The sequence below is a fragment of the Prionailurus viverrinus genome, chromosome B4 (genome assembly GCF_022837055.1).
Source record: "Prionailurus viverrinus isolate Anna chromosome B4, UM_Priviv_1.0, whole genome shotgun sequence".
Taxonomy (NCBI): Eukaryota; Metazoa; Chordata; class Mammalia; order Carnivora; family Felidae; genus Prionailurus; species Prionailurus viverrinus.
In genome coordinates, this window is record NC_062567.1 from 80761068 (window position 1) to 80776869 (window position 15802).

General features: G+C 39.1%; 1 protein-coding gene across 27 annotated transcripts in view; it reads right to left on the bottom strand.

Annotated features, from left to right (window-relative positions):
* Positions 1–15802, bottom strand: part of R3HDM2 (R3H domain containing 2) — a 163520-nt gene that overhangs the window by 40682 nt on the left and 107036 nt on the right. For 9 of the 27 annotated variants that reach the window (XM_047867910.1, XM_047867924.1, XM_047867918.1 and 6 more), the window contains exons 1-3: positions 13468–13537; positions 3493–3692; positions 945–968 (exon numbers count right to left, since the gene is read on the bottom strand). In XM_047867910.1, coding sequence (XP_047723866.1) covers positions 945–968; positions 3493–3657 — 189 coding nt within the window. In that variant the 5' untranslated portion in view covers positions 3658–3692; positions 13468–13537. Of the gene's footprint in view, positions 1–944; positions 969–3492; positions 3693–13467; positions 13538–15802 lie in introns of those variants that run through there. The other 18 variants (XM_047867930.1, XM_047867929.1, XM_047867925.1 and 15 more) reach the window with 2 other exon arrangements.

Consider the following 15802-nt stretch of genomic DNA (forward strand, 5'->3'; position numbering starts at 1 on the left):
GAAGTATGGAGAGAACTGAGGTTAGGTGGCGAAGGGAAAACAAGACAAAGGCAGAGTACCAGTAGGGTTCTGGGTAGGTGAGGATTTCTTTCCTTTTTCCTCTTCACTAGTTACCAAACAACACTGCCACAATGCAAAATGGAAAATCAGGAAGGCAGATGGAAAAAGTAAGAAATGATGGTGAGTCTGGTCAATGTAAGAGATGTCACAGTAAGGGAAGAGCCATAGTCCAGGAATGTGTCAACTGTTTTTTCAAAAAGGTAGTAACATACACAGAGCACAAACATTCAAGAGGTATAATGGGGATATATATAATAAGTCTCCTTTCATATCTGTCCCCCAGCCACCTGGTTCTCTCCTAATGACTCAAGTAGTACTGACTTTCTTGTCATCTTTCCATATATCTTTTATGAATATGTAGAAGCTTATTGTACATGTGCACACACAGGCTTTCTTTCTTTTTTTTTTAAACCAAATAGATGTATATTGTACACACTGCTCTGAACCTTGCCTTTAAACTTTTTTTTCACAGATGTTATTCTATGGAAGATCTACTGCTTTGCTTAATGTCTAATATGGTATTTCACTCTGTGGCTATCCCATAACTTATTTTACCAGTCCCTTAAATCATGCCATTTAGGATATTTCTGATCTTTCGTTTGTATAAACAATGCTTCAATGACCACATCATTAAGCACATCTACAAATACTGTATATCTGTAGTCCAATTAAAAAAATTTTTTTTTAATTAAAAATTTTACAAAGTATTGCCAAATTGCCCTTCAAAGAGATTATTCCAATTTATAGCCTTACAAGCAATGTATGAATCTGCTTACTTCCCAGAATGGATAGTTTTCATTTCATTGTCAGACACGTACTTAAAGTCTAATATGTACCAGGCACCACGCTAACTACTGGAGGATACAGAGATAAAAAACACAAACCTTGTCCAAAAGGGACTCATAATCCTGTTGGAGAAGACAGACAAATAGACAATTACAATACAGTACAAATGCATTCCAGAAATAGTTATGCAGTGCTATAGGAGCACATGGTACAAGTGTCTAACCCAGACCTAGTAATTCACAAACACATACATTCACAGATATTGAGTGCCTGCCAAGAACTGTGTGGGCCTTAGAGATACAATGGTGAGCCCAAACTGACCTAATCCTGGGCTTCACTGAGCTTATAGTTCTGTGAAGGAGACACAGATAGGCATTACTCAAAGAACTATATACAGTGTAGACCTGCAATGGGTGATTAAGGTTGTCAGGGAAGGCTTCCTGGAGAAAGACACATCTCAACTGAGTTTTGACGGATAAACAGGTATTAGACAGATGCTGGCATGGGAGGTTCAGGCGTTGGAGGAGGCCAAGAAAAGAATACCACATAAGGCATTCTACGCAAAGAAAGCATGCTTTCTCCAAACTTTTCAGCTCTTATAACAGGGACCAATGAATCAGATAACGCCGATGCACAGAATGCCAGAGGCGGATGGCCAGGCAAGGGACTAGGTCACAATATGCCATGCTGACAAATCTGGGTCTTGGCCTAGGACAATGAGACACACAGAACGTTTGAGAAAAATGAACATAATCAGATCTCTATTTCATGGCCATCTGTATAAAGCAGTATGGTAGATGAATCCAAAAGGATCACAAATTTGAAGGCAGAAAGCCCAGCTAGAAGGTCACACTCAGCTGGTTGGCTGAAGACAGGTGTTAGTCAGGGTTAATTTGCCCATTCAAAATTCAGTCTCAGAACCTGCCTTTTATAGCACTGTTTGCATATGAAAGACGTTCTGAGTTCCAATTGCTGATTCTAATAATACATCTCACACAGTGCAAGCAATGAAAGTCCTCTTTCTGCAAACTTTCTAACTCCAACTTCATAAGAAGCACTCCCTTGACAGCATCAGTAAGACTCCTGGGGAGACTTCCAGGGTATGAGTCGGGGGGAGGGGCAGGGAAAGGTAGGAGAAAGAGCAGAATTTTTAGTGTTCTTGAAAGGGCACATGATCTGTTGGGAAATGGCGGAGGGGAGAGGGCTTCTGAAGGGTGGGACAAGACTAAAGACTTCTAGAAGGATCAGGAGCTCCAGTAGATGGCAGCAGCAGCTCCACCTGCTCTAGCAGCAGCAACAAGTCAGAGGGGAGGTGAGTTCCCTTCCAACCTCCGACACGATCTATTTGTATATCCAGGTGAAAACATTCTTGAACTGAGTGTCTATAAGGTGTGTAACACCTGTACACATCCCTTCTTTTCTGCCTATCTTCAAGGAGTACACACAACAGGAGTTCCGAACACCTCTTCAAGTGGTCTCCTTAGAATAACTTGGATCCAGAAGTTCATTTAATTACTACCTTCCATGTAATATGACAGCACATAATTAAACATTCATCACTTATCTGTCCTGAGGATTTAAAACTCATTATTGGTATCAGTGGAGGCTGAAAGTATAGCTGGAACGGTGGCAGACTGTCTCTACAAACTCTGGGAGGATGGGCGGGGAATGACAACTCAGATGCAAAAGATAATGGAAAGAAAAGCAGCCAGGACAGAGATCTGGCAAGCTGTTAAGTGGAAAGACAGTAGAAGAACAGGCAGCAGGAGAACAAAATATTTCAGAGAGCTGTCTGATTTTAATTCATCCCTTTATGTTGTTGCTGTTTTAATCTCTTAAGAAGAAAAAGCCTAGATGAATTGGGTTGTCAAAAGAAATTATGTTTCAAGTTTCTAGTGGTTGCCACTGCTTTTTAAACTAACTTCTTACTGTCTATCTCCTAAGCATACAATAAAGACCAGTCTAACCCCTGGGCACGAAGGAAAGGATTTATATAATCTGGATCTGGGTAACACAGGAAACTAGCAGTGACCACAGAAAAGAGAGGACTGGAACAGGTAAACTAGAGGCTCAGAGTCTTAGCTGTCTGGGTATCAAACAGGAGCCCTGGAGGAAGCTCGGCTGGCCATCTACTGCCATCATATCTGCACTGAACTACGAATCTGGAGGGAAAACAACATGGCAACCAAAGAGTGAAATTCTTCTCACTCACTTAGCAAGTGGCAAGTTCAGAGATTATTTCTGACCCAGAAAATGCTGACTGCTTTAACACAACCAGGATATGAATTTAACACTGTGTGTAAAGCCAGGCAGCTGTAATTTTAAGAATTTATTGTATGAGCCATATTATGACTTGTTAAATAATGTGTTTGTATACAGTTTATTTTTTGATAGTTCAAAAATATCAAAAGGTAGCAAGAACCAGTGTAACTCGGGTCCAAATGGATTAGGAAATTACTCTGTCTTCTTTAGACTTCACTGTGGACATTTTATGATAAAAAAGGAAGGAGACAGTTCTTGAAAGCTGGAAAATAGGTTTTTAGGAAGAATCAAGTGACTGGCTTCTTACAGACTGCCAATACCACTTATGCTGACCATTCTATTCTGGTATAATGAGTGTGCATATGATGTACTTCTAATTCTTACCTGTGTCTCCTGACGCAAACTAGTATCTTCACTCTCTTTCTCAGTTTCTTCCTTACTTGGAGTCTTAGATACAAACTTGTTTTTGTTTACAGATTCTTCCACCAGTTTTTTTTCTGATTCTTTCATTATTTCCAGGGTCTCTTGAGTAGTGTTACTGTTAGACATCTTCTTCGATATAATACAGTAGCCTCTATGGACTCCTAAAGAAACATCAGACGCATTAAACAGGAAGTGTTTATCCATACACACAAGACTTGTATTTCACACTAGTCTGCAGCAGTCACCCTGTAACCCAGAAAAGGGTCTCTGAATAACTGCTGCCCCTGGATTAATTTCTTCTTTTAAAAAAAGCTTTATTGAGGTAGGGGTGCCTGGCTGGCTGTTGGTGGAATGTGCAACTCTTGATCTTGGGGTTGTGAGTTCGAACCCCACACTGGGTGTAGAGATTACTTAAAAATAAAGTCTTAAAAAAATAATAAAAGCTTTATTGAGGTAAAGCTGGCATATGATAAACTGCATATATTTAAAACGTACAATTTAATTATGAAACATGCACACACCTGGGAAATCATCATTACAACCAATGTAGTGAGCACATTCATCACCCCAAAAGTCTCTGGCTCTTTTATAAGCCCTTCCTCCCCTCTCCATCACCCACAGCCTACCACTGATGTGCTGTTACTACAGATTAGCCTTCATTTGTTAGAATTTTACATCACACATTGCCTGGATTCTTTTACCTAGCATAATAACCTTGAGATTCACCAGGAGTCAATTCTGAAGCAATGTAGTATGAGCCCTCTTAGCATTTTATTTGCCCCCCTTGTTTCCTACAGAAATCTGCTCACATTTTCAGCTTGAGCACATGATAGAGTTAACTCACTAGACTCTCTCCAAAAAGAAGAAAAACACCATAAAGCTCTATTCACCACCAGAGAGGACTACTCTCCTTTCCCAAGGGAGAACTTCCACAGTTACCACAAACCACAACAATGTTACCAACTTCAAGTGTCTCCCCCACCAAAAAGCAGCAAAATCAGGAGATGGTTTATAAATTCTTAAATTCTTTCCTTTAGCTTAAGCAAACTAAGGAGTAGCGAGCTTTGTGGTCAGCTGTCCTTTATAAAAACTGGGTCTCTCCCTGAAGGAAGAGAAAATCTTTGCTTGTTATTCACTATTTGTTCAGTCATTCTACAGTCTCCCAATGATACAGAGCACCCATACTGCAGGGACGGCCAGCTCTTCATTACTGTTGACACCTGGGAAGTCCTGTAATGAAGTCAATCAACACAGTAATCCACGCACACACTCAAACACAAGTTTGCTGAGGTTGCTCCTTACATAGATTACAGACTACTTCAATTCTGAATGCTTCTTTCCTTTCTTTAAAAAGAGAAGACTAGGGGGGGGCACCTGGGTGGCTCAGTCGGTTAAGTGTCCGACTTCAGACTGGGTCATGATCTCACGGTTTGTGAGTTGGAGCCCCACATCGGGCTCTGTGCTGGCAGTGTGGAGCCTACTTGGGATTCTCTCTCTCCTCTTTCTCTGACCTTCTTCCACTTGTGCTTTCCCTCTCTCAAAATAAATAAACTTAAAAAAAAAAAAAAGATAAGACTAGAAACTCTCCCAGACTTTGTATCTATTCCATGTGGGCTTAGAAACAGAGCCAAACAAATAGCAATGATTCAAGAAAACTGTCACACCAGGCATTTTTTCCTCCTTCAAATCAGTTTAAATGATAAGACCCTGAAGGCTCTTAAGGAGCACAGGTAATCTCATCCTGGCATAAGTTAAACAGTCTGCAAGATTATTGCTTTGTTCACCTTGTGGTGACTCTTGGGCAGCTGCCTAGAGACTTAGTTGGCACAGGGCTAAATGAAGGCCCTTTAAAAGGCCAGAGAGTCATTCATACAATCACAGTCATACAGTTGAATTTAAGATGACAAATACTGGAAGAAACAAACTACACAATAAAATGGCCAATATTCTATTTTTTAATTAACTGGATCTATTACCTAGAGGATTCTATAAAAAGACTTCTACGAACCCACGAAGCTTTATGGATCACTGGCTGTACATGGAGACTGCGTATACACATATTTATTTTTTCTCCCATGGGTAAATCAGGCATCCATTGTCTCCAGTTTGAAGTGTAATAAAACCCAGCACATGCCTTTTCCATATCTCTTAGGTGGGAAACATCAATAGAGATCAGAATTGGAAGAGATCTTAAATATGACTTCATGCAATTTCCCCCCACTTCCCGATATCAGACCTCCTTTCTGTACCCTCCTGAGAGGAGCCTACAAGCCTCTCCGAGAAAACTCCTGGCACAGTATCATCTCACTACTTCTTAAGCAGTCTTAACTCTTATACTCTATAGTTTTTCCCTATAATAAGCTATAAATGGTTTCAATCTTGATGCTAAATCTGTTGCGGAGTCCCACAAAATTAAGTTTACTTCTTGTATCATGTAATTGACCTTGAATATTTTTCTTTTTCAGGCTTAAATAGCCTCAAACAGAGTTCTCTGTCAGAAAGAGAATGTGACAGTTGGGGAGTGGGGAAATTGGATGAAGCTGGTCAAAAGGTAGCAGCTTCCATTTAGAAGACAAAACGTACTGGGGATGCAAAGTACAACATGATGACCATAGTTAATGCTGCTGTAAAGTATATTTGAAAGTTGTTAAGACAGTAGATCCTAAAAGTTCTCATCACAAGGAAAAAAAAATTTTTGTAGCTACATAAGGAGAGGAATGTTAGGTAAACACTATGGTAATCATTTCATGGTATATATGTACGTCATTATGTTGTACACCTTAAACTTACACAAAACTATATGCTCTTTGTATCTCAATTTAAAAAGGGGGACAGTGAAACAGAAAAATATAAAGCAACTGGGTGTTTCTTTTTCTAGGTCTCAATTACCAAACAGGTGTATTTCTTCAAATCAGAATGACAACTTTGCAGCTCCTCTTCACACAGAAGTTGGAAAAGGCTCAACTATCTGGATACCTAGACCAACTTCAGTGTCCAAACACTGTTTTCAGCCAAAACACTATGGGAAAAATCAACCAAACAAAAAAAAAAGGTCTTTCATAATAGTCACCCGTGGAATATGGTCATATATTCCAACTGCAGGGTTTTAAAAATTATTTATTTATTTATTTATTTTTTTAAGCAGGCTCTATGCCCAATGTGGGGCTTGAACTCAACCCGAGATCAAGAGTTTCATGCTCTACTGACTGAGCCAGCCAGGTGCTCCCCAACTGCAGTTTTAAGGAGCTACATGGTTTTCTTCATTCATTGGGAAACAGAAAAACTTGAGCTTTAGATTCTTAAAAACCCCATAAGACAGTGATTAATGATCCATCCACTTTTAAGAATTTTGATAGGCATTTCCACTGAGACTACCAGCATTTAATGAGCTATAAAAGATAAAGTAATTCTTACTCCAGGGAAAATGCAAATAGCAGAGGAAGAGGTATCCTAGTACACCACTCAAATCTCCCCTTTCTTCCACACTTAACAGTCTAGCCCAGATTTTCTTTTGGTGTTTGCCTTCCTCTGAGGACACATGATCAAGGAAGGTGACCCTATCCCTGAGCCCAAGAAGGTGGGCTAGATCAATTGTGGCAATTGTTTCCTTTTTGTGACTGGTTTGAGAAGGGACAAGTGACTCAATCATCACCAGTGAAATATGAGAGGACTTTGCCAGGTGAGTGGCTTCAAAGAAAGGTAAAAAAAAAAAAAAAAAAAAAGAAAGAAAGAAAGAAAGGAAAGGCCATTCACTCTATTTAAAAGAAGAAAAAAAGCCACTAGAAAAGAATGGTTATCTTCTACTGAAGATAGTCTTGTGTGCAGATGATGCAGGACTGCAATATTCTATAAACTCAGAGGACAATAGAGCAGATAGAAAAAGCCTGGATCCTTGATGCTGAGATAGACAGAATTAGTCAACCTGGATGGTACCTCCCAACATGTGAGGTCATAAGTCTTATTATCATTTAAGCTCTTTTGAGTTGAGTTTACTGTTCCTTCTAGTCAAAAGCATCCTGACATAGTCAGAAATGGTATGTGAAGAGAGACTATCTGAACCAGACAGAAGAGCCCAGCTTTAGAAGTAGAAATAATTGACAGAAAGATGATAATAATCAGCTAAAATTTTTGGAGTGCTTACACTGTGTCACTATCCTAAAGTGTTTTATGTATCCTGTTTAATCTTACAACAATCTTATGAGATACATATTTTATTATCACTATTTTATAGATAAGTAAACTGAGGTACAGAGAAGTTAAGTAATGTAAGGTTATTGAACTGGTAAATGGTAGAACAGGGCTCAAAGCCAGGAAATTTGGCTTTAGCACTTGCTTTCTTAACCTTTATCCAATACTTCCACTACGGGGACAGATGTCCAAAAACTAGGCAGAATGGAAAGTCCACCAGAGATACAAAGGAATCATGGAATCTCATAACTGGAAGGGGACTCAGAGGCGTTCTCATTTACCTCCATCCTTCTACATCCATAGTCTTTCTCAGTCAGGTTCCTGAATCATCAAGTCTGAAAAATGGTCGTCCTAACTGTCTGTATACTTTTAGTGAAGGGAAAGTCTTCTCCAAAAACAAACCTTTTTTGGGGGGAAATTATAAAGAGGCAAAACTCATCTTCCTATTCTTTCTGCCACTGGCCCCAGTTTAGTTCTCTGGGTAAGTCATAAAGAACAAGCTTAATCCTGCTACCATGTGAGTCCCATACGGGAGACAACTTTATCTTCTTTTTCTAAATATTCCCAGCCTCTCACTCTCTCTCTCTTTTTTTAGGCATTATTATTTTTTAAATTTAAATCCATGTTAGTTAATGTATAGTGTCGTACTGGTTTCAGCAGTAGAACCCAGTGACTTATCATTTACATATAACATCCAGTGCTCATCCCATCAAGTGTCCTCTTTAATGCCCATGACTCATTTAGCCCTTTAGTCCTTCCTTCCACCCAACAGCCCTCCAGCAACCCTCAGTTTGTTCTTTGTATTTAAGAGTCTCTTATGGTTTGCCTCCCTCTCTTTTTATTTTTCCTTCCCTTCCCCTAAGTTCATCTGCTTATGTTTTATTTCTTAAATTCCACATATGAGTGAAATCATGTATTTGTCTTTCTCTAACTTATTTCACTTAGCCTAATATACTCTGGTTCCATTCCCGTTGTTCCAAATGGCAAGATTTCATTCTTTTTGATTGCAAGGAATATTCTGTTGTGTATATATACCACAACTTCTCTGTCCATTCATCAGTCAATGGCCATGTGGGCTCTTTCCATACTTTGGCTACTGTCGACAGTACTGCTATAAACCTTGGGATGGATGTGCCTCTTTGAATCAGCATTTTTGTATCCTTTGGATAAATACTTAGTAGTGCAACCCCTGGGTCGTAGGATAGTTTATTTTTAACTTTTGGAGGAACCTCCATGCTGTTTTCCAGAGTGGCTGCACCAGTTTGCATTCTCAACAGTGCAAAAAGTTTCCCCTTTCTCTGCATCCTTGCCACCATTCTGACAGGTGTGAGGTAGTATCTCATTGTGGTTTTGATTTTTATTTCCCTGATGACGAGTAATGTTGAGCACCTTTTCATGTATCTGTAGCCATCTGGATGTCTTCTTGGGAGGGCTAGGAAGACACTTCTTGGAAAAGTGTCTATTAAAATATAGAGGGGACACTCAGAGACAGAAGGGCTTTTTCTCCCTTTTAATCCATGGCCTAGTAGAAAGAATGTTAAGCAAGAAGATAATAGCTAGAGGCTAAACATTCTGACTTACCCTGTGGCAAAATTCCTGTAAACTTTCCTGTCCTTTACCAATTTGTATATCAAGAGTAAATTACTCCCAACTGATACTCCTATTTTTTAAATTGTTTAAAATCTGGGGGCTCAGGAGAATAGATAAATTGTTGTATGTTCATGGAATACTGTTAAGTCAGGTCTTCAAATCACATGGTCTTAAGTTTCCTCACCATTTTGCGTCTAGATAAAAGAAACCATCCTCAAGTTTACAAAGGCTAGTTATAAGAGATAGTGTTATTACTCGTTGAAAAATACACTTATTACTCATTGAAAAATACACTGAGTTCAAAATTGTATTGCTTGAGCTGTGGCTCTCTTTTGTTCTCCAAAATAACCTTTAACTATGGCCATTTCTAGTCCTGCAATCCTATGTAGAAGTCTCTCCTTTCTCTTGGGGCAACAAATTCTCCAACGCAAAAAGCAAAAGTTGCAGCTGAGGGACAAGAAAAAGACAATTTATTAACTAAAAAAAAAAAAAAAAAGTCTTAAGGAGCAAGAATAAAGCTAGTAAGAGAAGGGTTAAAAGCAGAGAAGTAATTTCCACTCTTTATGGGTTACTCAATAGAGAGAGAGAATGAAGGGCTTGGGACGGTCAGAAAAAGAAAGGAACTATTTCATATGTAACTTGACTAGAACAAAGCAAAGACATTAATGTCCCAGGAGAGCCAAGATATGTGTTTTCCTACAACCTATTTGTGCACATTGTACATTTCATCCAGGCAAACAGCACAACTTTAAGACAGAATGTCTCCTGAGGACACTCAGTGGCTCAAAGCTGTGGAGAGGGGACTGTCAGAAGTGGGGGGCAAGGAGAGAGTGAGGAAATAGGATCATACAGGGGAGGATGATTAGGAGCCAAAATCTGACAATTTTTTCAGGGAGAATACTGCATATTCCCCATAAATTTTTTAACTGCCAAGGTAAGTACCTTCCAGAGCACAGTGAAATTGTATATCCTTCCATCAACTCATAAACAACTTTCTAGGCATGAGGCCAAAAAGAATTTATTATATAGGGGACACTCAGAGACAGAAGGGCATTTTCTCCCTTTTAATCCATGGTCAAGTACAAAGAATGTAAGCAAGAAGGTAAGAGGTAGAGGCTAAAAATTCTGACTTACCCTGTGGCAAAATTCCTGTAAACTTTCCTGTCCTTTACCAATTTGTGTATCAAGAGAAATTATTCCCAATTGATATGCATATTTTTTAAATTGTTTAAAATCTAAGGGCTCAGGAGAATAGATAAACAAATTGTATGTTCATTGAATACTGTGCCACAATAAAAAAGAATGAACTTTTGGTGCTTGCCTTCCTCTGAGGACACATGATTAGGGAAAGTGACCATAGCTACCCCTGAGCCCTAGGAGATGGACCTTAATTAGGTACACCAACTATGGTAACTGTTTCCTTTTTGTGACTGGTTTGGGAAGAAAGAAGTGACTCAATCATTACCAGTGAGACTAGGGAACTTTGCTGGCCATATTACTGAAATACACAAAAACATGGATGGATCTCAAAATTATTATGGTAAGTAAAATAAAGCAGAACTCAGTTCAAAAAAAATACGTAGGTCCATTTATAAGAAGTTCAAGGACAGGCAAAACTAAACTATAGTGATTTAAATCAGAAAGTGCTTGCTTAAGCACTATCAACAATAGTCAAAGTATGGAAAGAGCCCAAATGTCCATCGATGAATGAATGGATAAAGAAAATGTGGTATATGTATATACAATGGAGTATTACTTGGCAATCAAAAAGAATGAAATCTTGCCATTTGCAACTAAGTGGATGGAACTGGAGGGTATTATGCTAAATGAAATTAGTCAGAAAAAGACAAAAATCATATGAATTCACTCATATGAAGACTTTAAAAGACAAAACAGGTGAACATAAGGGAAGGGAAACAAAAATAATATAAAAACAGGGAGGGGGACAAAACAAAAGAGACTCATAAAAATGGAGAACAAACTGAGCGTTGCTGGAGGGGTTGTGGGAGGGGGGATGGGGTAAGGGGGATGGGGGGAGGGGCTGTGGGATGGGGTAAGGGGCATTAAGGAATCTACCCCTGAAATCATTGCTTCACTATATACTAATTTGGATGTAAGTTTAAAAAAAAAAATAAAGTTAAATTATAAAAAAAAAAACAAAGAGGGGGCGCCTGGGTGGCGCAGTCGGTTAAGCGTCCGACTTCAGCCAGGTCACGATCTCGCGGTCTGTGAGTTCGAGCCCCGCGTCGGGCTCTGGGCTGATGGCTCAGAGCCTGGAGCCTGTTTCCGATTCTGTGTCTCCCTCTCTCTCTGCCCCTCCCCCGTTCATGCTCTGTCTCTCTCTGTCCCAAAAATAAATAAACGTTAAAAAAAAAATTTAAAAAAAAAAAAAAAGAAAGAAAGTGCTTGCTTAGGATTTGGGGGTAAAATACTAGGATAAGGGATCCTTCAAAAATGATAAAAATATGCTATCGTGTTTGGGGTTATGGTTACATGGGTGTATGCAACTGTCAGGCCTTATTAACTGAATGCTAAAGATTTGTGCATTTTATTATATGTTACTTAAACACATATAGGAGTCAAGACAATGGGGACAAAACATCTATGCAGTTAAAATGGCAGGGTGAAAACAAAACCAAACAAGTCTATGTGCTCATGCATGGCAAGCCTATTCTTAATTTTTGACTGGAGTTGGGAGAAAAGGAAAACAACACTAATGTATACTGAACACAATTATGAATCTGGTGCTTTATGCACCTCAACTCATATTCACCAAAGTAGGTAAGCAACTCCACAAGGTCACAACACTACTAAGTGACAGACAGACCAGACCAGAACTCTGGTACTGTCTGATTCCAAGGTCTACATTCTTTCTATGACTTTGATTTATTGTTTCTATACATTATTTTATTTAATCCAAACAAAACTCCTTAGCAGGACATTTTTTAGATGAAGAAACTAAAGCTGAGAGGAATTAAATAACTTTCCCAAGTTAACACAAGAGGGCCAAGGGCAGGATTCCAACCTAGCTATGTCTAATACTAAAGTTTAGGTGTCCCAAGGTAGACATTCAAGAGTGTTGGGGTATGAAGCGTGGGATGAGAAGGGTGCCTAGGTCTGAGGCCTCTCTTCAGAGAGTGTCAGTGGGGACAAATTTTGGGGTTCAAAAATTAGGTTTCTAAGTTCTCCTGTCTTTCCCCTCCATCTGGGTCACTCCTCATGACTTCATACTTTTTAGTTTATAGAAAGTATTTTATTTGACCTTCTCAAGGTATAAAATATTATTTCCATTTTTGAATGAAATACTACCTAATACTACATGAATTGCTCAGGGACATACCATGTATATAAGGAGACAGAGTTCAAACCCAGCTCTTCTTGTGGCAAAATCCTATGTTCTTTCTACTACAGTGCTCAAAGCACAAAAACCAACAACAGTATGATAACTGCATGCCTAAAGAGGTAAATGGCTCAACAGCCCTGGAGGACATGAAAGAAGGCCCTAAGGTCCAACACTCCCTTCTCTTCAAAGAGAGAAAGCAGAATATGGGGGAAAAGGCAGTAAAGTACTTAATGGAACATGTAAGTCTACAGCTATGTGACAGGCACCAAGTCCTTTAAGGACTTCAAAAGTCAACTGTCACAGGCTTCACTAGTACTAGGCAAACAAAAATAACAACAATAATAACAATTGTGCCAATTTTCTAAATCAGGGAAGTGTTAAGAAAATCACTCTGCTCTATAAATGCAAAAGGATTCACTGGTGTGTAAGGAAGGCCACAGGCATTGGCTGATGTCCAGAGCAATTCCTTAGGCAAAGTAAAGAGAGAAACAAGATTAAAATGTTCTGGACATGTACCCTCTTCCTTTGTTCAATATGTTATGGCTGTACTTGCCCTGAAATAAGAACTGCAGGTGCTTTTGATCAATGGACTGGAATGCTGGGCTTCATTATAATTTCTACCAGCTCCTCTACATTCTTTACCAAAAATGCCCATTTTACTTCTGTGGGCAAAACAGAACAAATCAAATTTCCTCCTCTTTCAAGCAAAGAACAGCAGTGGGGGCCTTTCCTTCTGCTGCTTCCATTTTCTTTAGCTTTATCATAGTAATGCTGCTATGTAGAAAATATCACAGAATCTCAGGGATGGAAAGGACCTTGAAAGTTCACACTGTCTTTTCCCGTGCCCTGGCAAAATTGCTCCCAAGTCAATCCAGAGAAGACATTCTGGAAAAGAAAAAAAAAATAAATAAAAATCACGATTTACCTACTGTCCATGGCATTTCAGGATGCCTTCTATTACTAACTTAACCGCCATGCAGGTAAATCTATCTTGCCCTACTGTGATGACCTTAGAGGTCAATGCCACCGCTTGTTAGGTAGGGAGGACACCTAAGCCAACAATTTAGTATTAAAAGAATTATTTCAAAATATAAAATTGAATGAGAAATTGGCCAGGGAAGTGAAAAAAGAACAATCTAATTTCACATAAAGGAGCCAGGAACCTTTAAGAATCATTATTCCTTAAGCCTCTGCTGCAAAGGAGAGTCTGCTATTTACTTGGCAATATCCAATCACTTCTTCCTTAAAAGAAGTGGTTTTTAGCTGGACACATGGCTGCCTGGAAAAAAGCAACACATATCCCAACCTCCACTGTAGCTAAATAGGAGCACATGACTAAGTTCTAGTCCATGAGACATAAGAAGCAGTGCTATGGATTAAACTATGTGCCTCTCTAAATTCCTATGTTGAAGCCCTAACCCCCAGTATCTCAGAATGTGACTGTATTTGGAGACGGGGCCTTTAAGGAGGTTATTAAGTTAAAATGAGGCTGTTAGAATGGACCCTAATCTAATCTGACTGGTATTCTTGTAAGAAAAGGAAATTTAGATACACAAAGAGACATCAGAGATGTATGGGTAGAGGAAAAACCATGTGACATAGCCTTCTGGAGAAACCAAATCTGCCAACACCTTGATCTTGGACTTCTAGCCACCGGAACTATGAGAAAATGAATTCTGTTGTTAAACCATTCAGTCTGTGGTATTTTGTTATGGTAGCCCTAGGAAATTAATACAAGTAGTAAATACAACTTCTATGAAGTATCCTTAAAGGAAGTGGGTAGCCCTTCTTTACTTTTCCCTAATTCCTGCTTGCTTAAATGTAGAAGTAAAGGCTGGTGCATTAGCAGCCATCTGGTACTGTGAGATGATACTAGGATTGAAAACCACAGGTTGTGAGGCAACAGACAGAAGAAACCAGGGTCCTTGACTACAGCAGTCAGACTAGAAGGACTCCCCTAGATTTCCTGAATGTGAGAAAAATACACTTCACTCTTATTTAAGATACTATTTAGGCACACACATGCACACACACATATACTAAGTAATTCTGATTAAAAAAAAAAATTCCTTAATTCCTAGAAGCAAGGAATCTTGCAGCAACACTAGAGCTTATATGTACTTGAAAGCAAAGAGGTAAAATAAGGGAAAGTTGGCATTTTTTTTAAGATTTTATTTTTTAAACTATTTTAATGTTTATTTATTTATTTTTGAGAGAGAAAGAGAGAGAGCAAGCTCATACGAGTAAGACAGGGGCAGAGAAACAGAATCCCAAGCAGGCTCTGTGCTGTCAGTGCAGAGCCTGACATGGTGCTCAAACTTATGAACTATGAGATCACGACCTGAGCCGAAATCAAGAGTTGGATGTTTAACCAACTGAGCCACCCAGATGCCCCTAAAAGATTTTATTTTTAAATAATCTCTACACCCAACATGGGGCTCGAACTCACAACCCCAAGATCAAGAGTTGCATGTTCCACTGACTGTGCCAGTAGGCAACCCAAAAGTTGGCATTTTATGGAGGATATAAGAGCATCACTCTTGGGCTCTAATGCTACCTCTCCTGCAAGGAAAAGGCTAAACATAACAATAGGGTGAATTAGGGGCAGTGCCCAACAAAATAACATTCAATCTCCAGAATGTAGGAGGCAGCAAGCACACTGTAGTGGATAAATTTATGGACTTTGTAGCTTGACGTGAATTTGGCTACGAGACTGTTTCCAAAACTTAGTAATCATGTAACTGAGCCTCAGCCTCCTCATTTGTAAGATTAGGCATAATGCACATCTCACAGAGCCATTGCAAAAACATGTGAGATAACGAATGCAATGGACCCATACACAGTAGGGATTCAATAAATTTTAGTTCCTCTCCATCACATTCCACATTAAGAAGGAAGAGGAAGATAAATGAATGACCTTTTTTCCTTGGCATCTTGTATACACCCTTTTCCCAATCAGTACAGGAGCTACTGATATTGAAGAGGTGAGACTCTTATCTATTTTAATGATAAGCGGAGAGTAAAGACTGCAAGAAAGAGAAAAGGAAATTTTATTTACCCCTTAGTGTTGGCTTCCTATTTTTCTTGGTCCTTTGGTATTTTAAGAACTGTTTTTTGCAGGGTGTCTGGGTGGCTCAGTCATTAGTTAAT